Here is a 26666-nt window from a genome sequence, read left to right as displayed (position 1 = left end):
TGGAAAAGAGAGCAAACACATTGTTGGCTTGGCACACTTCAAAATGCATGTCCTGGCACACATGTGCTGCAGTTAAGCAGGGCAGCCAAATGCCTTAGGCAGGCCAGTTCATGCCAAGTTTTAGTTGCCAGTCAGACTTGGCTAGCTGTCATTTCTTCAGCATGATTTGCAAGCTACTGGACAGCACTAGCATCCAAGCCAAATTGAGCTGAACCTCTCAAAGTAAGATTTCAGGACAGTCTCTGTTTCATGGGGCTTTTATTCTAAATGTTGCCTTGTATTATTTGCTTGGACTAAGTCTGGTGCATTCCCATCCTGGAACTGGACTCACAGGATGGATCTGCTCTGGTAGCAAAGGATCTAGCATTAATGTTGTAAACAGCAAAAATACTAAGCTGCAGATTATCTGAATTCTAGAAGTATCTTTTGTGACCATGCCATCTAAGCCTTTAATAATTGATTTTTTTCTGAATGCACTATATCAGGCATCACACAGCTGGATCTAAGTGAATGTTATTATTGGCTTTGTGCATGAAACTTCTGAGGAACCTATTTCTGGTCTAGTCATGGCATGGGTATGTTCAAATATTAAATGAATGCATTACTGTTTTCTGTAGGAGCACATTAGCATTGTTTGTTTGGGTTTTTTTTAATGGTATTGAATGATGGTTTGGCATGTTCATGTATGAATAAGGTGAAAATATCTAGTTGGGTGGCATTTTGCTTTCATTTCATATGCAAGGCACAAAGTGTAGAATGCAGCCTGCTGCAAAATGGGAAACTAAAGGCAGAAGGAGTGACTGATTATGTAGAGTGGAGAAATCTGCAAATTTTCACTGAACTTTAATTGGAAAATAGTTTTGTGAGGTGAGAGGGTCTGAAACATTGTGAGTGAGCTTTGGTTGAACTTGACTGGCCACATCTCATGGACTTGCTCCACTTCCACTGTAGGAACTGTAGAGCTTTGAGTCTTAGGGCAGGTAACCTGATGGCTCTGTCCTGGGGCTAGAGACCCTGGAAACTACCCAGAGCTGCTCAGTGAAAATTTTTTTTCTCTGCTATTAACAATGAAGCTGATAGCAAGCTCAAGTACACTGGGCAGCTGCAGGGTCCTGGGAGCTTCTGATTAATGTAAATCCCTATTTTTTTGCCATCTCTTGGACAGAATTAGTGACCTGGCTTTTCTTCTGCTTCCTGTATGTGAGTGTATGTGCTTGTTGTCTCTGATTCCCGATAATCAAGGTGACCTTGTGTCTCACCCTGCCCATTTTCCTTCTCAGTATGACCTGATTATTTCTAATTGCTTGGCTGCTGTTTAAACTCTGAGTACTCAGACTGCTTTGCTCTGAACTGCATCACACTTCAACATAACTCCCCTGAAGTCTCAGCAGTTAAGTTCCGATACAGATTTGAACAATGCAGGACAAATCCTCTGTCAAGCAAGACCCCATTTCAAGGGAGCTTCAGCAGCCAGCTCAGGGTTCCCCTGGATGAATCTCTCATGGCGCAGAGCCAGAGATAACAGGTTTGCCTCATCTCTCTGAGCAGCCCCTGGGTACAGAGTGTTGCCAAGGCTGCAGCATGCTCTCACTCGAGTGATTCCCCTGCTCCTGGAATAGCCATAAAGAAGTTACTGTCATAACTGCAGGTGGCTGGGGGGCTGCTCTGAGTTGCTCTCTGTGACCAGTCTGGCTGCCTGGGGGGCTGAGGAGTAATTGAGGCATAAACACCCTAGCCTCTTCCTCTCGCTGTTGTCTTGAAAATCAGAAGGCTTTGTCCTAGGGTGGAGACACAAAATTCCTTTGCATGACAATGGGAAACTGCCATAATTAACACCATTTAAAAATCTCACTGACCAGTTACTTGGGCAGTATAACAGACTGTAATAACACCTGCTTACCTCTAAAATGTGTAGGCAAATAAAAAAAAAAAAAGTTCTCACTTTCTTCCTAATAGTGCAACTGGAAATAAAGCCAAAAAAGCCAACAGAAAAAATGCCAGAATTTTTGTTGTCTAGGAAGAAGCAGCTTGTTTTAATGATAGTCAATATCATCAGATATGAAGCAATTCGTCAGTGCAGATTTTTGTCATTAATAACACAAGCTGTCCCTTGAAGACAGCCTCTAACTCAATTACAGCTGGGTTGGCAGCTCAGCAAATTGAATTACCCTAAACTTCAGAAGAGTTTGGGAGAATGAAACATGAAGTAAATATTTGTTACAAAAATACCATCCATATTCAGTTATGTTATGCCTGGGCAAGGATCCCAACCCCTTAATTGGCTTAGGGCACTATTCCTATCTGGGGATGCCAATATTAAAGGATACCCAAGATACCACTTAAAGAGAAATGCTTTTCCCAGATACCCACGGGTTTGAGTTGGTCCTAATCAGATGCCACACTCTGTTGCCTTCAGCTGCTTCTATTACCTGCACAGGTGGCCAACACTTGTAATTTAGGCTGCATAGATGTACCAGTGTTGCTCCATGTTTTGCTCCATTGCAGAGCAAAGATTGCTTGGAGGTAATGCAACATCTCAGGGAGACAGAGCATGCTACGTTTGATCTGATTTCAGATTTTCAGTTTCCAGAACAAAACTGCAGAGCCTTTTCCCCATGGTACCATCTGTTGTTGCCTGTTCCATTGCTACTGTACAATAACTGTGGATCAGAGATGTCAACTACATCACTGGAATAATCAACAGAAACAATTAAACTATGGGATTATTTATTTTTTTGGTGGGTTTTTTTTTTTTCTGGATCATTTCAATGATTGTTTTCAACACAGCTCTGCTGCAGGGTTATTTTTATGGTGTATAATTTTAGTGCTTCTATTTTCTGTATGACCTTGAAAACAATTGTACCCAAACAAACAAGGCCTTGGGGATAGGAAGGTGTGGTTAGATAGGGCTAGACTTGGAAGTCAGAGTTCTTAGGGCAGGCTTCCTGCCCAAAAATGCCCTTTCTGGACTGTAGTGCTAGGTCTGATGCTACCAAAAGATAAGAATTAATAGGACAAAAAAAGGAAGGGATCACCTTAAGAACCTTGGTATTCTTTTACCTGTGATATCTAGCTTATTCAGTCTCTTTTTATATAATTTAAATTATTTTAGACACCTTGATGTTTCTAAGTGTAATTAGGGTACAGTATCATTCATGCTCAAATGAGAGCTGAAGTAGTATTTTGGCAAATGGTGTGAGAAGGCTTTTCCTGTTGACTATACCCTCTTTGCCCTTTCCTAGGGCAAAAAAAAACCCCAAAACAAAAGAACCCAAACAAAACCCCAACCAAAAAATGCCAAAACCCCACAACCCCCCCCTAACATGTGTTTAAAGAAATTCTACAGTGCCACACTGAGGTTTCAACATCACTTATGCATAATTCTGCCGAACTGAAGACATCTCCTTGTCCACATATGAGTTACCCCTATAAATAAACCTTGCAGAATGGAATTCTTCATTTCCTGCAGAAAAAAAGAGGGATTACTTCTCATGGCTGGCATGGTAATTAACAGGATTTGGGAAATACATTCTTGCAGTTGCTTTCAAAATTAGCTTCAAAGATTCCATTAATCCCCGCCTCAGAAAAAAAAAAAATAGTGATTACAATGTCTTTGGAGAAATATCTTCTTAATAATGTTTTAATTCAAAATATGCTAATATAAATATTAAGCAAGCTACTGTTTGTGCTAATTATGTTGATTACATTTGGTGTTGGTGTAAATATTCTGTTTAGAGCATTATATATAAGCTGAATACAAAATCAGCAGGTTCTCACTGTGCTGATTTATAAATTACAGCCCAGAATCTGCAAAAGTGGGGCACAGTGAAAATTATTCTCTGTGCTATTAGAATATTCAGGAACAGCACTGTAAGTGGCTTCTTATGTCTCGGACAGAGATTCTCTGCCTATTTTCATCAGTTGCTTCCTTTTTAAACCTGAAATTTTGCCTGGTGCTGCAATTGTACATTCAGAAATGCTTGTTCTGAGGACTTATCTCAAGCCAAAAGCTCTCTCTGGACAAAAGTGAACAAATCACACCTCTTAAATTGAGGCAAATGCCCTAATTTTACTAACCCTGCTGTGATTATGGCACTCTGCCCATTGGGTGGAGTATGCATTTTCTGAAGCCATGTGACTGAAATGTGTGTTTCACACCGACAAGGACCACATTGCAAACAAAATAACCCAGGGGCAGGATCTGTAACGCTGCCTTTCAACTACTCTGAGAAACCTCAGCTTCAGGGTTGCTCCTTTGGTTCCCATAGCTTTCTCTGTGCCTGGCTGTCCAGTAGATCAGCAGGATGGCCAGGGCAGGATGGCCATGGCTTTCCAGCAGTATTTCTTGTGCTATCTCATGGGACTTGTGGGTTCACCCTGAGTAAATAATACTTAGACTTTCATGTTCTCCCTCCTGGAGAAATGCTGCAACCAGTACATCACCAGCCAGCTTGGTAAATGGGCTGCTTTGCACACAGGCTGCAGCTTTTATGGACGGCTCTACCAGGTGCTTTCCTTCTGTATTTGAAAGTTGCTTTAGAAACTTAATTTTTACCAGTGTAAATGACTGTCAAGGATGGAAGGATGCGAATGCCAAGGTCCAGGTTGTGTCATCTTTATAAAAAGAGGAAATGAAATTGTGAAGAGATGGTATCTTGGCCAAATCATTGTCTTAGCAAGAGCCAGGCATGGATCCACAGTGTCTAGAAAGAAAATAATTTGTAGTTATCCACAGCCTTGTTAATATCTGACATATTTCTGTGGTTTCTAGGATGACACTGTGTGCATGTTCATGTGCCTTCAGTGAACACAGAAGTCATAAAACCGGTGTTGGTCACTGTGCCTGCTTTTAGCCAGTGCAATTTGAATCCAATCAGTTCATCTCAGCCCACCAGTGGAGTTTTAATTTATTAAAATAGCTATAGGAGAGTCTTAATATTAAAGATGATGAACTAGTCAAGCAGAAGACTGCTTGACCCATGAAGTTAATTGCAGAAATTGTCAGAATGCCAGGTATCATTTAGTTTTGACAGCCAGTATTGAAAGATGGATTCTGGCACTCTTGCTCTGGCAATATTATGCTACCCTGGCAACACAAGACAGAGAAAACTGACTGCAGAAAATTTACGTTGTTTAAAGGAGCACGTAGAGAAGGTGCTACATAGGTGAGAGTAGAGGACATATCCTAAAGAATCAAGCTCCAAGGGTAAGAGCAGCCAGGGAAAAGTGATACTCTTCAGAAAGTCACCCCTACCAGGAATGTGTGCTCATAACCTGGAGTGAACTGCTTTGTAATGAAGTATACGTTGCTAATATTTTTCCATTCTGTCTGGTGTCCAGCAAAGGTGGTACGTGATTTCTTACCATGATGTGTAAGACAGAAGTAACAGACACATTGTCAGATTTACCCATCATTCAGACAAAATGTTGGCTAGATTCTCTGTACATTAATTACCTTATTGCAAATAGATTTACCTTATTGGTGCAATTACTTTAAATGTGCGCTTTGAAGGATGGTTTTATCTCACAAATATTCAGTAGCATGTCTATAAAAATGTGGGAAAAAGAGGGAGAAACTTGTAAAGGAAGCACAAATGAAGCCATGGGAAAATTTTAGTTATAGAGCTTCTAATGCAATTTTTATGTTCAAGCTTCTCTGGGATTCTTTGGTTCTGTCTGCAGATGTTCTTTAGGTGACTAACCAGTACTGAGGTGAATGAACCAATACATCACAGAAGTTGGTTTGGGATTTACCATCTGGCTGTGTTGCAGATCAGTTTTGAAGATTTATAATAGGAGAGAACAAGTGAAAAGGCAGAATTGGTGCATGGCTTGCCAATGATACACTTTGTCTCTCCCAGATGTCCATATTCATACTTTTGATACACAGCTCCCCAAACCATGGTGGTGCTAAAACTCCAATCCTGTTATTTAGAAGCCAGGTATCCCTTGGGAGCTTCAATGAAGAGAAACATTTGTCACAGCAGCATAATTTTTCCTTCTCTTACATTTTTATCTTAAATGTAGTGATTGTTTTGTCCTTATCATGCTATTTAGTCTGTTGTGCTTAAGAGTAATTCTTTTCACACTTAAATTTGTGCAGTGCCAGGTGCTCTATTTTTAAGTCGATGCATGGTATTAGAAAGAGATTGTCAGATATAGTGAAATGGAAATCTCCAGTAGAGTTTAACCTAATTAGTCACATGGAATTCCTGAATTCTACATTGTGTCTACTTGTTCCAGGTCATAGCTTCTTGGTTCATTCCCTTACTGAAATTTTGGGTCTTCATTTAGTTTGTGATATACAGCTTGTGGTCTTTGCTAGAGCATGAAAGAAAAGCCATTGCAAATTTGTATTGATTTCTGGAGGTTCAGGACATCACCTCGTCACAAAATTATTTTCAAGTGGCAGGTATGCATAATGTATTGATCGACTGGCAAAAGCTAATGGTTTTTTTTCAATACCTACCGCTTGGTTTTAAATTGAATGTTATTTTTCCATTTTTTTGTTTGTTTTTTTGTTTTGTTATGTGGGTTTTTGGGTTTTTTTAATAGCAAATTTATACCTGTTGCTAAAAAGAACGAAACTCTGGATTCTTGGAACCAGAGGAGTTGATGTATACTTGTTGTATAGTATACATGGACAGGAGGTACCTGGAAAAGGAGGCTATATGAAGTATGTTTGTCCTACGTTTGACAGGGTCTTCTGTTCTGTGTTTTTAATCCAGATTTCTCTAACTCATTCTTTAGTGTGTAGGAAGTACCCATGCTAATGTAATTTCCTGAAAATTTCATCTAAGGGAAACTAAACACACAATGAACCTTTAGTCAGTAATGATTATGTATGGGATATACCTATGCTTGTAGTCTGGGGCTTACTTCACTGTAACTTCACTAAAACTCACTGTATCCTCCAAGACTGACAAACACCAAGTGAAGATCAGCCTGTAAGAATTTAGTTTCTTTCATTGCTCCCAGAAAACCAGCAGGAAGAACTTGCTGTATATCCTACTCTTTATGCTTTTGATTAAAAATTCTAAATTTCCTTGTTTGGAAAAAATGAAAAATCCTTAAGCAGATATTTATTGTGACATTTTTATTTGCAGAAGGGTTATAAACTTTATAAATTTTTAATAGGTATTTTTCAGTAATTTTTTCCATTGTAAGGCTAAAGCAACTGAACTAATTAAAACAGAAGGCTATGGAAAAAATAAGATACTTATGAAATAGTTTTATTCAATTTCTGTCTCTTACAGAGAAAATCTTGTATGGGGAACAGATGGTAGTACAGAATAAAGGCTTGCTTGGCACACAGCTGGCTGACCCACAGCAATTTTTGTACTGCATTGTACCTTATATGTATTCCCTTCTGTCACGTGTAATGTCTTTTCTTAGGGATGAACCTGATAGCTAAACACAGCTTAAAAGCTTAGGATATGCCATCTTCTCTGCTGTTCCTCTTCTGAATGAGCACACAACATCCTAATAACATCTCAATGTAATTGAAATTTTTTTGTCCTAAGTTTTGTCCTAAGTCTACACTGACTCTTCCTGCTATTCACTCTACGAAAACTTCCCATGGTTTCTATTATGTTAATTCTACTCTTGGATGCTCTTTAATTCCTTGATTAAGAAATGTACTTTTAAAAACCTGCAGCTGCTGTAATAATGGGACACAGCTTGCTGTATCTTGTTGGGCCTGCAATGAGATGAAGAAGCAGAATAATGTTACTACTTTAAGATCCCATTTGTTGGAGAGCTTTCTGGCAGTTTCGTGTCCCTCATCTTGGACTTTTTGTGGCTCACTGAAAAAACAAATAACCCCTCTGCCCTCAAAAATTCTGTAATAAACACCTGGCTACAGACCCTAGCACTGAGGTACTAATTGGAAACAACTGAAAAGGTAAGGCTAGTTCAAGACAAGAACAGAATGTAAGAATAAGGGCAAAAATTAGTCTTGGAGGGTCTAGAAGAACGAGTAGAAAAGCTGCTGCAATAATTTAATGTTCTTGAAGTCCTCTGGACTGCAAAATCACTTCTGACCTTAGTTTGTACACCTAGGGGGCTAATTTTAGTACAATTTTTCATACAGCATTAACTAGCTGCTGGGTAGAGCACTGAGAATTTAACAAGAAAGTAAACTTGTTCTTTTCTTACTGGATTTTTGGACATATGGCATTAATCCTTCTTCTGTCTTCTGACAAATTGGGAGTGACTTTGATTTTGGAGACACTTTTAATGATGTGCCTTTGATGTTCTGTAAAACCACTGAGTTAAAAATTAATATAGCCCCAAGCAGCCATAAACTATGTTTCCTCCTACGCAACATGGCAACAAAATTGTTTATCCTGTTTTATGGTATAATCATTATGGTTTTCCTCATGTTCATTTTGGCTGTTTTTTCGATGTATAGTGGAAAGTGCTTCTGCCCTAGTGCTTGCTGTAGAAAATGCTGGGAAATTTTTTAATCAGTCTTTAATGAAGGAAGCTAGTTACATGTTATAGAAAACAGAAAACAGACTGTTTTTTTCTTTTAAAATATGGTCAGAAACTTGGAGATTTTCTGTTTTTTTTTTTTTTTTTTAAAAAAGAAACACCCAGAAATTAGTTTAGGTATTCTTGGATTTTTTTTTTTTTTTTAATTAGATCTGTTGCATCTGAGGATAATATCTGTTATACCAGTTTTCGGATGGTTTTCATCCATTGCTTCTTGAAAATATTCTGAGTAACTCTTCCTTGTGTTTAGTCCTGTTGTGCTACGAAAGGCATTTAAAAGCTAAACTTTGTCTTGCAGTATATGATAGCATCATGAAAAGTGATGTAAGAAGCAAGTGGCTTCAGCTGCTAACAATAGTAGCATCTTGGAAATATTTTAAAGTCCACCAAATGCATTGAAATAAAAAGCTAAAGGCTTTGCAGGTAAATGGTCACAGTGTATATGGCTTTTTCATCAGTTTCGTGGCCTTGTTATGAGAAATTGGTATTTACTTCCTAATCCACTGCACTCATTTGGAAGACAGTGGCACAGTGCTTATAAATATATATATATATATATATATATATATATATATATATATATATATATATATATATATATATATATATATATATATATATATATATATATATATATATATATATATATAACTGAAAGAGGCTGTCAGAAGTTTGTTTGCCACTTTTTTGGGCTTCCTTGTGTAAATGTCCACGAGTCACCAATCAAATGAGTGGCTGTGGAATACTTCGATTCATTTCAGACTTAAAGGAAAATCTTGACTTCATCGATACATAGTTTTCAATTTTGACCAAAACCAAAGCTTTATTTGTTTTCTTTGACAGCTTTCCCCTCTCCCTGAAGGGAAATCCTGAGACATAAAATAAATGTGTGGATCCATATTCTAGTACTTCAGCAGTAGCAGACGGAACCCGACAGGTATGGTCTAGGGAGGAAAGAGAAGCTTTCACATGGGCTAACTAGCACTGCCTGAAACACTCAGCAAACAAGGCAACTTGAAAAAGCATTTCAAAATAGACATAAGAGGAAAAAGCAATATAGATACCATTTTATAGACAGGAAAAATCCAGTATTTTTGGGGTTTGGGGATGTTTAGTACATTAACACTACAATCTAAAATCTAATTTCATAAGTGGATTGAAATTGAAATAGGGAAATACTAACCAAGCTCTAAGTAAAGGCATAAGTGTTACTATCTGCAGCAAAACCAGTTGGATGGATTTATTGATTTCTGGCTGTTGGTGACTCAAGCTTTTGTAAAATGTCTAACCATTTAGAATCTCATATTTTGATGATATTGACCAAGTTGTCTCTCTTGTCTTATCTCTCAGGCTTCAGGGAAAAACAAATATATTTCCATTATATGGGGAGCTTGTAGCTGTAGTTATAGACTCAGAGCTGTTCACACTAGAGATGCTCTGTCTCACTGCACAGAGTGAGATGAGGCAGAGAAAGTAGAGCACAGATAAATGTACTGAAATCTGCCATGGAGAAGCAGATGAAAAACCCCACTGCTGGCATGTGGATGCACAATAGGCTACACCTAGCTCTTTTGAATTCTGATGGGTTCAAAGAGCTTTTTCCCCCTTTAACTTTTATTAGAAGAGTTAAGAGTACACAAAGGTTTTGTACTTATGTCATTATTAGCTCCATATGCACAGAATACCTTGAAAATGCCATCACTGTGGGAGATGAAGGACAGAAACCAGAAGAGTACAGAATATTTTACCCAGATATTCTAGAGTAAATACTTTCAGATAAGTATGTCTGTATGAATTTTTATAAGAGTTTATATGACTGTATTTTGGTACAAACCATTTGATTTGTAGTGCTACTGCAGCTGTTAGCTTTTTTGATGCATGAGAATGTGCTGCCTCTGGTGGAATGCAGCTGGATTTATTAACTGAATTTAGTACTCCTATTTTTTTTACATGTACAGCCATACAGGATGAATTCTTTAGTCTGTCTCAGTAATGCACACAAGTATGAATAATTTTGCATAAGAAATGCAGGTGTTGCCATACTTGCTCAAGTATCTTAAATCCACCCGAGATGCTTTTTCTGGGGGTGCAGCATAATTTACATAGGGTCACCTTTTCTATCCTAGAAAGCTGCATAGTGGTATAACCATTCTAATAGAGCTCTGCCACTGTGACTATTTATTTGGACTGTACTGGTGTTTGTTACTTCAGTAGAGTGACATCAATCAGTTTGTTTCATGGAAAGTCATGAAGCTGTTCCTTAGAGTGAATGGAAGGGGCAGAAGCAGAAAAATCATTCTTCTGGAAAAAGTCGGATCAGAACCATGGATATGAAGGCACAGCAGGGACCTGAAGAGATGTTCTACTGCAGCTCATACCCTTGTACTGCTGGAAACTTGATTACACTTATCACATCACTAACATGATAATTAGCTACAGTTGCACACAGTTATACACCTGTACCTATATGGTACTCAGAATTATTATTCTAACTGGTAGTATTTCTAAGCAGCACTGCTTGAGTGTGAATGCCCAAGGTACTGAGGAAAAATCTAGCTGTTACTGCTAGTAATTCCAAGGGTAAAATGCACATTCAAGTTTGTTCTAACCACTTGTTTTGCTTTTATTCCCCTAACAGAGACAAGGAACCGGAGCTACAAATGGAAAAGACAAGACATCTGGCGAGAATGGTAAGGGTAGATTGTATTTTTTGATGGAAAATACTGAGTCAAATTGAGCCAAAATATTTTTTGCTGTAATAATAGATATCAGGTAGAAACAGCCTTGTTTGTCTTTTTGAATGTGTATTAAAAACTTGGCTTCAGTGGGATTTATTTTTCTTTCTAGTTGTTTGTTCAAATAATCTACTTCAGTAGAGACTTGATTCTGAGCCTCTACTCTGGTAAGCCAAAGGACTTTGTAGAAAGAGGTGCTAGAAGCTAGAACAAGACAGTGTGAGGTATGTGTGAAGAAGACACCAAGAGACCAGGTTAGGTATTGTGACCAGCTGCTACGTGAATGGATAAGGTGAACAAAAGTAAACTAGTTACAAAGAGCTAACTCATAAATACGGTTTCTGGGATCTAATTCGTCTTACTTAATATTAGGCCTATAGCTAATATACCATTTGCATGGAGCTCATATCAGTGTTGTTAGAGAGAAGCTATGGATAGAGGAGCTCACATGGAAGGACCATATGGCATAGGTTCCTGTCCTCGGCACTTTACATGGGTAAATCTGGACTGCTCTAAGCAGTGAGTCAGAGCTCTTGTGGATTTTAACTAGGAGGCTGGCAGGAGTTAATTTTTGCCCCTTAAGTGGCACAAACTATTCTAAATTAAAAATGTTGACTTTATTTTTCTGAAGAAAGTCAAACTGACTTTTCAGTGAAAACAGTAATTGTTTTTTAGCCGAAAACTCATTTTGTTTCCGGTAGGAGGCAGAAATTCTTTGCATATAAATGATCACTTGATTAAAATCTAGTTCCATCAGAAACCTTTTTTCAAAGGAAAACATTTTGATTAACTGTATTATATACCCAGCTAAATATGGGGCTGTATCAGTTTGTAGACATTCCTGAACAGGATGAGGATTGAACTACATAAATATGCTGTGTGTTAACATTTAATCATCTAGTTCTAATTAAAAGAATGTTCTGGTAGTCCATCCCATATACTGAAAACCAGTGAGAATGTATGTCTCTTCTCTGAAAAGCCAAGGGTTTTCTGAGATGAGATATATGAGCAGTTATTCTGCATATGTCTTCTGGCCTGTATGTATTGGCCTGATTAGAATTTTTGGGCCTTTTAAGGCAACACATCCTAAAATATTACTTCTTTATGATTAGTTTTCCTATTACAGAGAGGTGACTTCCCCATAAGGGCTGTTTGCATAATGTAACAGTAAATGAAATCTGTAGAGGATGTTCCCAACATAAAAAAACACAAATTAGAGTGGAAAAAAGAAAAAATATTTTGGCTTGTTAGAATGTCTTGAATTAGTGGGAACAAATGTACCCTGACAACAAAGCCATTTGTATTCTCAAGTTAACAGGAGAGGAAAGCAAGCAAAATTATGTCAGCCATTCAGGAAGCATGAGAAGCATGTTTTGCATCCTTACTGTGTGAGCACATTATGAATTGAGCTCATTTGACTTGAATTTCTTTGCAAATAAAATTGCCCCGTTGTCAAGTTTAGCTTGGATTTACTGATCCTGTAGCCTTTTAAAAAGCCCGTTTTTTTTTTTTTTTTTCCCTCAAAGGGAATTTTGAGTCAGAAAAGGCTGCATCATTAATTCACAAATACATATGATTCTAGTTGGAGTCTATTTTTAGGTATAATATAAAGAGCCAGATGTGTAGTTAATTTTAGACAAATAGATACCAATTATTTTTATAATGAAATTATAACAAAAATCTGTCACCTAAGTGAAACTGCTCGAGGGTGAGAGGAGCAGCAAGGGCAATTTGGAATAGAGTCTGATCTCCTGAATTCCACATTTGAATAAAAATAAAGCAGAACTATATTCAGTATTATAAAAACTGAATAATCATTTGTGTTGGAGTAACTTTTACTCACATGGAGTTTTGCTGTTAACAGTTTATAGACTGGCTGGATGCTGGTCAAGCCCTAGATGACATTTTTTTGATCTTGACCTTTTAATCAAGTTGTAGTTTGCCCTTCTACGCATTATGATCCAAATCAGCTGGTGATTAATTTCTTCCTAAGAAAGAGTGATTCTTGAATTGCAATGTGCTCCCATGGTAGGTCAGTGGCTAGTGAGGTCAATGGAAGAGCACCTGATAATTTCAATGCACCCTGTATAACATGGGGTAGCTTTTCCATCTGAAACATATAATATTGCTGTCAGGAAATTTGTATGCAATTTCATTCTGTTTTCAGAGTGGGAAGAACAAAAATACTAAAACCAAAATATTAAGCATAAAATATAAGTAATTATAAATAATAAAAAGAAACCACCTGAATAATCAGTAATATTATGCATACAGAAGCATATTAAAACAACTTGCTAGACATAAGGGCCACGTGACTGTAGCTACCATAACCTCATGGGGTCTTCAAGGATCGCAGTCTACCTGAAAGCCAAGGTATACTTATTTGTGTATGACTTGTAAACTCTGCTGTATAATGCTGTGCTCTATGGTAGAAAATTTAAAGAGAATACGGCAGTAGTATCCCCATGCACTACCTCCTATATGAATCTGACTTGGTTTAATAGTCAACGTAGAATAAGGAGCTATAATTTCCTTTTTGCTCACCTGTTTTGATTTTTCTGGCCTATCATGTTTGCAAGTGCATCCTAGGTGAAAACAGGACATTACTACCTTACTGCTCTTACTACCTTAGCAATGTCACTAAGTTCCTTTGTAGGTTAACACTTGTTACTTTCCATTCTGTTTCATGTCACCCCACATTTTTTTGCTACGTAGTTTGCAATCTGGCATCATATAATTTGCTCTTTACAGCCGAGCACAACTGGCAGGGAAATAATTGCATCAGAAGCAATTATTTCTCTCTTCAAATTTAGAATCACTCTTTCCTATTAATAGATTTCACCCTTTCTTCTGAGAGTACATAAGGCATGTGATCATTAATTAATCTTTGTTCGTAACTTTCTCAGAATATCAGATTTATCATTCAGCAATATGAATATTTATAATAACAAAACACATGTTTAATGTGATGAATTTTATAACTTCCTGGGTCTCAGTGAAATCAAAGTGAATAAGTTTTATGTGAATTTACACGTGACAGTGGATTAGGCCTACACAGTCATGGCAAGAATATCAGTTGTACTGAAAAAGTGAAGCCCTTTCCAGTTTCTACTCGTTCTCAAGCATTTGTCTCGTCAGTGTATGATCTCTGCTTTGAGACTGTCAGAACACCATAAATGAGTAAATGCTTTGCATTTCCTTCTCTCCATGCAGTACACCATGGGATACCTCTATGTAAGGATAAAAAACCAGCAGAGTTAACAAAGAAAATTCTTCTCTTACGCATAAAATTGAGTTGACAAAACTCACCTAAATCTGAATACTACTAGAAAACCTTAACAGTAATGGTAAGGAATTGCAAAACAATCATGCATGGTGGGATAGAGGTGTCTCCCTAGTAAGCTTTCCTGGTAAAATGATATTCATCTGGTACTGTAATCAACAGTCCATTCACCTACTTCATCTACTCAAGGGATTGCAGAAATTCTGCACTCAGGAATAAAGCATCTTCCTAGGTCCGGCAGAGTGAATAATCATCTTCATAGTTATTTATGTGGAGTGCTTAGCTTAATAGAGCTTTAATTCCTGGCTAGAGGCCAGGATCATAATTGTGGTATGGTCTAGTATAAATATCTGTTTATGATCTCTAAATTAATTTTCCACTAATATTCTCCAATGACTATGCAAAAATGTACTGGGTTTGGGAACAGCCTGATAAATAAACTTACTTGTGGAAAAAAAATTGAAAAGAGAGGGAGCATAGAAGTCTAATTGGTATAAATGTTCAGAAGATCTCATAGAACATGTTTTGCTGTATCTTCTAAGGTCTAGAGGTCACATTCCTTACTCTCAAGGAAGGATAGTAACTGAGCTGTAGTGTTGCAATGCTTTATGGATTTTATCTTTCCCACAAAACTTTTGTGGCAACAGGATGAACTAGGTCTTGCAAGCAACTTCTGACTCCATATAAAACAAACAAACAAACCAAACTTGTAATTTCAAATTGCTTATCTCTGATATTTCACCCCCACTGCACAATCAGAAGCTAGAATAGAGAGTATTGTATGAGATTAATTAATACTGAGTTTTCCTGAGTATTAGGTTGAATGTTGGGAGGAAAATGAATACATACTCATCTCTTCCTACTACTGTGTTTAGATGAAATTCTCTTGGCCCTTGAAAGTGGTTCTTCACAGAATAAGATCTCCCAGGCAGTTTCTCTCTTCTTTTTTCATTCTGTGTCCAGAGCTAAAGTCTCTCCTATCTCAATCTAGCTGCCACTAGTGGGGATTTAGAAAGCGAGATGAGTTGTTCACTGTACTTCATCCCTCATCTCTTAAAATAGGAAGTCTGTGTGTCAGCAACATTCCTAGACCTATACGCAACCATCAAATAATACAACACCTTTGCAAAGCTCAAGTAGAAAGGTGCTTGAACCCACAGCATAGTGATATAAGTTGTCTTTGATAAGGTACAGATCGCTTTGGGCTCAGAGGAGAGTGTAAAAGTCCTGTGTGAACTCAGCACCATGATCTGTAGCTGAGAGTGTTTCGAATGAGAGGAGAAAAATTCAATGTAAATGGTTCTAGGTGAATCCCATCTCATAACATAGCTGTGCATGGCAAAACCAATGCAGGCAATCTTATTTGCTGAGCTTATTTCAAGCACTATCCTGGGAACAGCTACATGTAGAGTGTACCCAGAACCAAACCAAATAGGTCTCGGGTTTTCTCTTGGTCTGTATCTCTTCTCTTATCGAGCAGTCTGTCTCTTCAGGCAGCCAGCATGCCTTGGCTAAACACAGGGCAAGCCTTTAATAACAAAGATCTCAGATTGTTCACAGACTTTCCCTAGAGAGGATGTTGAAAGGAAGAAAGGGGAATTATACATGAACCTCATTTCCTGTCCTAGGTGAATTTCCATTTCTTGAGGCCAGGGATAAGTTCTCTCCAGAGGAATATTGTGTTTTTGTTTATTTGGGGCAATAATAACAATGAAGGATTCTTCACAAAAATTTTAGTATCAACAACTTTTGCTGGTTTTCTAGCAACATCTTTTAAAGAACAAATTTGTGTATGTTTCAGCTAAAGTAGCCATATATTGTACTGAAACGTCACCTACCACCCACGTGAATCTAAGTACATGTGCACTGGCCATCTGGTTTCATGGAGGGAATGCTCTGGTGGAATTTAAAGTAATGAATATACTTCATTTAAACTTAAGTAATACTTGTAAGAGAGCAGATATTGTTATTATTTCATTACCTGACAGTTGGGTTTGATAGAGTGCAATACTGCTGCACCTCATGTGATAATGAGAAGCTTTCACTTTTAAAGTTTTAGGCAGTCTTTCTTTTTATTATTATTAAAAAAAAAAAAGTTGTATCAAAAGTTGCATTGATCAACAGAGTCAGCAATGCTCATAGCCTAGCAAATGGTAGTCCTGTATTTGGAATTCCCTGCAGGTTTTCATTTTGTGTACCATTTGTATCAAATCTCCTGAGAACCGCAAGTTTGTCCATGGAAACAGAAAATAGCATATGCACATGGGTGGTTTTTGTGTGTATGTTGATATATAATTTTAATTATGTAGCTTTTTCATGCATGTTGCTTTGTTTGTGTTTTTTTTTTTTTTTTTTGCTCCCTGAGACTGAACTGGAGAGGAAGAGAATAGCTTCCTATGTGATGAAATAGTACAAGGAAAGCAAATTAAATTCACAAGTCCCATAAGGAAAAAAAAACCAAACAAAAAAACAACAAAACAAACAGCAAAGCAGAGCAGCACCATAGGATTACAATATAATCTTTTAAAACTCACTTTTAAAGACTTTTATTTTGAGATTTTCATTTTTATTTCTCCCTTCTTTTCTTGTAGGGCAAAAGATCCCAGCTAGCTGGCACCTTTGAGATGGAAAAACCCTCATGCTTTACACTCCTGCTACAGATGAGTCTGTCTAGACTTATATGGTCCTCACAGCTGTAGTAACTGAGTGTCTTCCAAGCATTTAAAAATAGAGATAACAATAACAATTTCTGCCCCTGTCCATCTCTTTCCAGCTTGCTATGAGAATAATTTGATTAATTTATGGGATCTTTGTTTAGCACGCAGAGCCTGCATACAACTTGTGAATCTTGCATGCTTGCTTATATCTCATGCTCTCAAACTGAGAGCACCCAAAAATTCAGCTGCATTTCTAAAAATGTGAGAAATTAATGGATGGATGTATGTAAGTATATATACTTATACATGGCCACTCATACAGTCTTCTACTTTGTATTTTTTGCAGGAGGTAGAAATGAGAGCTGCAGCATTCCTGCAGTACTGGGGTTAGAAGCCACCCAAGGAAATCATACCGAATTCCTACCCAGTACTGTACACTCTTAACTCAGCTTGACAAGGTTGCTTGGCCATCACATCTAAACCATATTCCTGCCTAGAAAGCTTAGACCAAATAGTTCTTGAGGTACCTTCCAACCTGGCATTCAATGATTCTATGCATTAGGTTCACTTGTAATAACTTAGTTTCAGTAGATAATAGAGCACAGCAGTCCTGTTTTGTTAGAAGGTGCACACCTCTTCCTCTGCAAAAGCTTACTGTGCTGTGAAGGCAAACTAAGTTCAGTAAAAACATGCAGCAGTGAAAATCTGAAGCATTTTCAGTCTGAAAGAATGGAGTCTGCAAAACCAGAGGCAGTGAGAGTACAGTTTACCTCTGAGACCCAAGCCTTCTCAGGATACCAACAAGGATCTTGTCATTCTCCTTTGTCCTTGGATATTTTATTTGCATTAACTGTGGCCTGTTACACTCTGGGTTTGGCCTTTCTGACTCCTACTTTCTAACCATAGCTGACAGCTACTGCTGCACTGTTTGGTAAGATTTTTATCTCAGTTTCTTTTTCCTTTCAACAATGACAGTATGACTTGGATCCAGCTTCATGTAGCACTGGGATCCTGGCACTTAGGAGGTGCCTAATTCAGTGGGTGTTTGAGCACCTGGAAGATAGTAAGAGCTCTAATCCTTTCTAGGAACCTGGTCTGTAAAGATCAGGCTAGGTCATTAGGAAAAAAGTAATTTGTAAATTAAGGAAAAAGGCTAAAAATGAAGCTTTGGTGATGCTGGTGGCTTTTGCCTTTTGGATGACTCATAAGTATGCTGGAGTTCCCATCTGGTTTTAATGAGAACAGGCAGAACTGAAATTATGCCTTTGACAAGTGCCATATTTCTTTTGGAAATCAGTCTGTAATTATCAGTGTGCTGCCTGACTATGCACCAGGGAGAACAAGACTTTTTCCATGAGTAGCACATAGCTGACATGTACTGGCTTGCTTCCACAAATGTGCACTCATTTGAAACCATGCTGTCATCAATACTTGGAGAGGAGGAACATTTAGTTCTGCTTGGCTGCTGGTAACAACCCAAATGAAGGACCCAGGTCATCAGTCCCTAGATAACATTAGTAAATCCAATAATGTTACCTCTGAAACAAATCTGTCTTTGTATTGTCAAGGATGGTTTGGAGCTCTATCAGGACTAGTCAATGTCCTATCAATGATTATCAATGACTAGTCAAGCTAGTCAGAAAGGTGACTGGTTCCTTGGCTGCATCAAGAGAAGTGTGGCCAGCAGGTTGAGGGAGGTGATTCTCCCTTTCTACTTTTGTTCTTGTGAGATCCCACCTGGAGTGTCCAGTTCTGGAGCCCCTATTACAAGAAAGATATGGACATGCTGGACTGTGTCCAGAGAAGGGCCATGAGGATGATCAGAGGGCTGGAGCAGCTCTGCTATGAAGACAGACTGAGAGAGTTGGGGTGATTCAGTCTGGAGAGGAGAAGGCTCTGAGGAGACCTCATTGTAGCCTTCCAGTATCTGAAGGGGGCTACAAGAAAGCTGGGGAGGGACTTTTTAGGATGTCAGGCAGTGATAGGACCAAGTGGAATGGATTCCAACTGGAAGTTGGGAAGAGGTGCTTCACCATGAGTGAGGTGAGACACTGGCACAGGTTGCCCAGAGAGGTAGTGGAAGCCCCATCCCTGGAAGTTTTTAAGGTGAGGCTGGAGAAGGCTCTGAGCAACCTGATCGAGTGGGAGCTGTCCCTGCCCATGGCAGGGGGTTGGAACTGTATGATCTTAAAGGTCCCTTCCAACCCTGAAAATGCTATGATTTTATGATTCTGTGATTCTATGATTTTATAATTCTATGGTTCTATAAATGGCATATGTAAACTAGCATATTTACACTGGAAGTCCATATTTACATATGCAAGTCTGACTTGCATGAGTTGCAGAACTATCACTACATGTTCCCAGACTCTCTAACTCTAGATAATTAAAAGGCTACAAGAGGTGTATGTAGGTCAGCAGCATGTTTTTATAATTTAGTGGAAGTTAAAAATGAAAGAGGAACACAATCAATGCACAGCTGTGGTTACCAGGATTTACTGTTGCAGAAACATAATTTCTTTTCTTGAATGTACATGTTACCTCCCTTTCTTCATATGATAAGCTTTTGGTTTCTTCTGTTACATCTATTTTCCAGATCACTTGTTTTTGTAAGTGAAATGAAAATGCTTGTTTACTTACAAGTTCTCTGTCTGTTAGCAATTTGGTAAAAGATTAACAATTTTTTTACTGAAGGTTTTTAAGATTTTAATTTATAGCACAGCTGTCATAATGCTCTTAGCTTGATACTCCAAAATTAGCTTGTAATTTAGTGTTATCAGGCTCCCTCGTCTAAGCAGGCACCAGGATTTAGAACAGTGGGAATGTTTGTAGACATGATTATAATTTGGTTCTTAGCTCACTAGTGACCAGAACAAAGAACAGTTAAGACTGAAAAATAATTAGATGCTACAATATGAACTAGCACAACACTGCATTGCTTCTCTGAGTAGATTTATGTAAAGCACCTGGGTTGTCTGTACAATTCAAGAGGGGTGTCTTAAACTTGGACTTCAGCCCATGTGAATCTTGGGCTCCTATGCTGAAAAAGAGCAGCTATAATTATTAATAGTAAACTCTTTCCCCCTTTATAAATTAGGGGTGAAATTCCTCTTACCTGGCTGAACCAGTGTATGTGTGTGTAAGAGAATCTGAAGCTCCATTTATTGTAATCAGAGAAATATATTCTTTTATGAGGTGATACTTATCAGAATGAGCTTCTCTGAAGAGCCTGGAATTTGTAGATGCCAACCTGATTTATGTATAAAACAGCTTCTTATTTGTCCAACTCTTATGAAGGCTGAGGAATTTGTGGGTAATATTGATATAGAAGTCCTATAGAGCCTGTGTATCTTTGGAGTTAAGGGGATTCTTCCCAGGGTTTTTCAGAATGTTGGGTTTGGACCTACTCATTTTAACTTCTCCTTAATCCCATGTCAAGCAGCTCCATCTTTGTTTAGATCTGGTTTATGCTGGGCACCTCATGTCAACTCTTCCATCCGTTTCCCCTCTGGAAGTCTGGATTTGAAACCATCCAAATATTTCCTGGCTTGAGGACTGTCTTGGTTAGGATACTGTATCTGATGAAAGTGTTTGCTTTAGCCAAGCATACTCAGTATTTGTTCATTTTTCCCCCAGAACAGTGGGTTATGAATAGGAAGGACTGAGAGATATTTTCCAAGGAGAAATTCTCAAGAAGAAACTTGGATAGCACTGGATATGGGGAAGACATTTCAGGGGTCACAGTAGAAAATAGGACAGGGTGCTCTGGTGGCTCCTGGGACATATTGTGGGTAGTTCAGAGACTGGAATGCAGCTCTCAGCACTTCTCTAGGGCCTTACAGTAACATTATTTAATCACGGTTGATGAATGAGTCCTCTAACTGTATTTTGAGTATCTCATCTTTCATTCTAATTTATACCTAAAAACTCCTGAGACTGCTGGTTGACTCTAAGTGGGAAAGCATTAATTATTTGTTAGGTTTTAGTGAAACACTTGCACTCCACAGTGACCAATATACTAGCTCCTCTAAAAGCTGCCACTTAAAAATGGACATGTACAAATGTATTCATTAGCACAAACTAATTAAAATCCAGACTAATAGCCAGCGAAACAATACATTATTGTAGGATTTTGAAATTCATTGTGTGTCTTTATCTAAAAGTAACTACCCTGGATCTGTGGTTTCTGTTCTGTTACAGATCTCATACTGGTAGCCAGACAGCTAAGAGTTTGGTTTGCTAATGTCCTCTAAATAATTTCTATCATAGGTTCTCCAGAAGTGTTCCTTTCTGAGACTGTTACAACAACTCTCTTTCATATGCAATGTATGGGGACAGAGTCCCTCACCTAAACTTCTTTAGATTTAATGCAATTAACTTCCAAAGCATTGTGATTTCAGTATTCTGTAGTTTGAAGCTTAGATTAACATTGATCAGTCCTTTCCTTGAGTTTTGTAGGGTTTTTTTTTTAAGGGCTTGTTCTGTTCATTTCCCCTGCTTTCTCCAGCTAACAATGCTGCATTATTGTATTTATATAATTTTTATTAATTTTCTATTTGTGTTCATAAAATTCTCATTTAAGTTGGTAGCACCTCAAGAATTTGGGGCTGAGGTCCCTATAGACACTGCAGAGCTTTTTCTAATTCAAGTTTCTGACAAGAAGCAAGAACTAGCTAAGGAGACAATTCTGGGCTGGATTCTCTGGTTTATTGCAGATGTCAAGCCAGCTAACCAGAAGGGTAGGAGGGGAGAGATTAATAAAGCTGGAAGATATGTCTCCTAACCTCAGCTGATTTCACTGAATTGAACATGGGTTCAGATGTGGTATCTTTGAGAATAGGTGCAGTTGCACCCCTAATACCAGACCTCCAATTATGTTTGGGCCCCCATCCTGGCTTATATAGGCAGCTGTTCATGCAGCACATGTGAAAACTGGGTCTCAAGTAACCTGGGGCCAGAACCCACATAAGGAAGGACCTTTACACAGAGCTGAAGCAGCTGGGTTCAGGGCTGCTTGGCATCCTGAGGCACTTACCTTTTGGACTAGCAGTCAAAAGATTAATTACTAGCAGACAGTGCAAAGCACAGATGTATCATGATTTGACCTAAAGATTTTGTTCATAAAGCAGACAGATCTATTTTTAAGTAGCCAAAAGTTTCTTGGTGACCTTTACAATGAATCTATTCATATCTAAACTCTATCTTTTGTGAGGTCTACCTCTGGGAGTCAAAGATGTATTGTGCTGCCTAGGAGAAGCTAGAAAAAAGCATTCCTGACTTCTTTTAGCCAAGATTAAAAAGTCAAAGGAAGATGTGGGCTTGGACCTTTTAATCAATGGGTCATAGACTCTGTCATCAGAGGGCACAGGCTTTGCCAGTTGGTCATGATTCTTCATTCTCTCCACCCGCACTACTTTGTCTCATCTCAAATCCACTTAAGCCTTTAAGTTCCTTTCTCTGAAAAATTCAAAAGAAATAAATAGCTCTGCTAGACTCCTGGAGAAAGAACTCTGGAGATTAAGGATCCATAAGCAGTACTGTATATGCTCAGTACACCAGCAGACAGGCCTGTGCCATTTGCCCAGTGAGACCAGATGCCACACTTGGAGCTGTCTTGTCCATGTCCAGGAAGCTTGGTGGATCCAGTCTGCACTGACTGTTGGACTCCTGTGGAATTCTGGCCTCTCCATTTGGAGATGTGTGACAACTGTTCAGTTGTTTGTTTTTTAAATTTGGGACCACATAAATAAAAAGAGACTGCATTATAAGATGGAGACCTCTGGAAGCATCTCAGCTAGAAGATTGTGTTATGGAAGAATATCAAAAGGAAACCATAAATTTTTTGCCTATTCCCTCAACTCCTCCCATGCCATAGGCAGACCTTGAGAACAACACAGTTTAAAGGCTGCTCTCAGATGCAGCAGAATTAGTATTTGGTTTTGGTCTTTATTCATCGTCTTAAGAAGATTACTGCTGCTAACATTAGCATTTTCTCTATTACATAGTGGACTGGCTGAGGTCCAGAGTGAGTTGGAATTATTTTCTTCTTTTTATCAGTTCTTTTTCCTGTAGCAGAGGATTTCTTTTTTTTCTACACAAAATCAGTGAAGAAAGCTTCATCAAGGAAAGATAGAGCTCCTTTTTAGTGTCTCTGTCCATCTATCTTTTTGTGTGAGCTTGTAATTCCCACTCCAGTTGGTTTTAAGTTTCATATTTTAATGAGCCTAAATGTAAGCACAATCATAACTGCCCTTATTTTTGGAGTGGGTATTATGCAAGATCACTAAGAAATTAGTGTTTTCCTCTCCAAACTAGAAATTGATCTAAATTTACTTGAAACTTGGCTTGGAAACGTTTTACAACTACCATATATCTGACCTTAGTTTCCAGCTTCACACAGCTCTTAGGGCATCAGTTATTTCCTAATCTTGTCAGTTGTTTTCTACAGAATTATGTAATTCTAGGAAGCATATTTAGGGGCAGATTTCTCGATTGAAACTTGCAGAATAGAAACTAGCATCTAATTAACCTACAATGAGATGCTTCTGTTCTTCTGTGTGTTTGAGTTTTCTGGCTTAGTAGCAAGAGGCCAAGCACAGCTACTACTTATGTTCATCATTGCTGAGGTACTGAGTGCTCCAGCCTAGAGCAACCAGCCTCCTCTTTCAGTGTCAGGGATGCCTTTTGTTCTTTTAAGTGATATGACAAACAAGTTGATGAACTTGACCAATCATGCCAGAAAAGAAAAGAAAACAAAAAAAGCAATGTCAACTTTCAGTTCAAAAAAAGGTGTTCTGCATCCCCAGTTTGTTTCAGGAAAAAGCTGGATTGCTTTGGTTGAGGTATGCAGCAGAAAACAGACTCTGGTCCTCAGCTGGTGCAAGTTGGCATAGCAATTCTGACAGTGATTTCTGCAGGTTTATGCAAGGCCCAAGAGGCATTTTGAAGCTTTTAACCAGTCTTTGTCTTGTAGAAGTCAATAGTTTTCTGCCAGTGAGATGTCTTCTCCCAGGCAACAAGTGAATGTGCCTATGTGATGTAACGGGATGCTCCGAGATGATTGCAAACTACTCACCCTCTCTGCTGGGCAGGCTAGGCTGCTGTGATGGGTGAAGTTAGTGATTCCTTACTTTCTTTCCATCATCATAAAACCTGAAGTTTGCCTTTCATCTTTTTCACAACGAGTCTGGTCTCTGGTTTGCTTTCTTACTGTCTCCCGCATGCTGAGTTTCTGTCTTATTCCTCATTCTTTCTCTTCCCCCAGAGGATTTCATGTCTCTTCAGCAAGGCAAGGTCAAGTGCTACTTCTCCCTCTAACTGCCTAATTTTTCCTCCTCTTAGGAAGGCAAGATTCCAGCCCAGGCCTTTAGTAAAGAATATACACTCATCAAAAGAAGATTACTGATTAATGCTCTAATTTGGAGTCATGATTGACCCTCATCAGAAGTCTCTTATTTCTTTCCCATCTCACAAAACATTTACTGTTTCCTAGATTAAATTTAAGCAAGTGCCAGGCGAATAGGCAGCAAAGAAACATCTGGAAGAAAAGCACTACATTTAAGAGATAGTCAAAACAGTCTTTAAAATAGTGATTGGAATAGGGATTGGAAATAAGGCAGCTTTTAATTGCTCTCTGCCTTATTTGCTTGGGAAGGAAGCAGTAAATATTCAGTTTCCTGAACAAAAGAGAAAAAGAAATACATAATGGTTGTTTACTTTCAGGTCTAAAATTTGAGCAGAGAACAAAAGGAGAAGGATTTTAGTGCAACTGGGACTAGTGCTGCGTTGTGCTATATACAGGGCATTCTGCATAAGCCAATACTTATGGTATCAGTTAGGGATTTAAGTCTGAACTTAAATACGTTATTGCACTAATCCATTCTTTGTTTTCTGATGCAGAGGAAATGCATACAATTTCTGGTCCTTCCTTGTAATCCTCAAATATGAGAAGCAAAATTAACCTATATAGATTAGATTTATATAATATATATAAACATATTAATACATCTGTATAATAATATAGACTAGTATAAGTATAGATTAGAAGATATGGTCTGGACTAATGATCTGAGGTTGGTTAGCTGTGTGTGTCAGCTAAGATGCTGTTTCTGATCAGCTTTATCGACAATCTGACATGACTGTAAATCCCAACAGAAGTTACAAAGTGCCCGTCAAATTCACACGGGAAATTTTTTATAGAAGTTTACTTCGTAATGTCCTAAAACACAGAATGTATAAGGGAGAGCTTTGATTAAGTTTTGTCTTCCATGTAATATTTTTAACTCAATTTTCTTTTTTCTGGAGCTAAAACTTCAAGAAATCACTGGCAACTTTCAAAACATCAGTGCAGGAACATTTACACTCTGGTTTCAACCCTTTTGAAACAGTTTCCAGCTATCCATGACTTTTTTTATTTTTTAATTTAATTTCGTTTACATTCTTTTATTCATATTATGTACTTAGTTTATTACTATTTTATCTGGTGGCAAGACCAAATAACGGTGCTGCTGAACTCTGATCATTAAAAGCTCCCTTTTCAGTTTTGCACAGCCTTGCCAAAATCCAGTTGCTTAGACTGAAATTTGTCATGTTGATTGCTTGCTTCAAGGAGAATTTTTTTGGAAGGGTTCAACAAAGTCATTCCAGTTGTTTCCAAAAGTAATGCTTGAAAAAAATGCTAGCATATCTAGCAATAAAAAACAATTTCTGGCAGGTTTTTTTTTTTGTTTTGGTTTGGTTTTTTGTTTTTTGTTTGGTTGGTTGGTTGTTTTTGGTTGCTTTTTTTTTTTTACGGTTTTGAGCTTTTATCATTTTGAACAGAAATGTAAGATTTACCATCTGGGATGGGACTTTTTTAGTCTTCAAAACTATAAATATATAAATGTTTAGAAAGACAAGTGTAACAATTGGGTGTGTTCAGTGAAGCTGCTTATATTTTTTTTAAAATGAAAACTCAGCATCTCTAAGCCAAATAGTAATCAGGAAAACAAACAAACCATCAAAGTCTTGGGGAGGCTTAGGGATATTACATTTTTCCTTAATTGTTGCTACATGCTTCTGTAAGGTAGGCTTTAGCAAGGAATGGAAACTGGAGTGTGGTGGTGCCACTTTTGTAGTCACAAGACACTACAGTTTCTTAGGAGGGGTGGTATCTCCTTCCTCGGAACCAGAGAGCCAAGGAATCTGGAGCATAGAGGTCAAAGGATGGGCTGACAAAGAAGTTCAGTAAGTCTCAATCAGGGAAGTTAAAACCACAAAGTATTAGTGAGGGATTGATACTTTTGAATGAAAACTGGGACTGGGAGGGAGGAATATGAATGGAGATGAGAGAACCAGAGGAGGCCAGGAGCCAGGTAGTGTGGGAAGGGGCTGGGGTGGAGTTCTGAGGCTAAGAATATACCCTAGTAGAGTTTTGGGGACTAGGACTAGCTAAATAAAGAAATAGCTTTGTAGAAATCTACTGGGAGCCATGGTAAGGATTTAGGCTGGGAAAGA

The 26666-nt window shown here is 38.2% G+C and overlaps 1 protein-coding gene across 1 annotated transcript in view; it reads left to right on the top strand.

Moving 5' to 3' along the window:
* Window positions 1–26666, top strand: part of PCP4 (Purkinje cell protein 4) — a 52192-nt gene that overhangs the window by 8194 nt on the left and 17332 nt on the right. The window contains exon 2 of the mRNA XM_071752532.1: window positions 11135–11186. Within this exon, the coding sequence (XP_071608633.1) occupies window positions 11135–11186 (52 nt within the window). The remainder of the gene's footprint in view (window positions 1–11134; window positions 11187–26666) is intronic.

The sequence above is a fragment of the Heliangelus exortis genome, chromosome 1, assembly GCF_036169615.1.
Source record: "Heliangelus exortis chromosome 1, bHelExo1.hap1, whole genome shotgun sequence".
NCBI lineage: Eukaryota > Metazoa > Chordata > Aves > Apodiformes > Trochilidae > Heliangelus > Heliangelus exortis.
The sequence above is the reverse complement of the archived record's forward strand: the minus strand, read 5'-3'. Positions and strand labels throughout refer to the sequence as shown.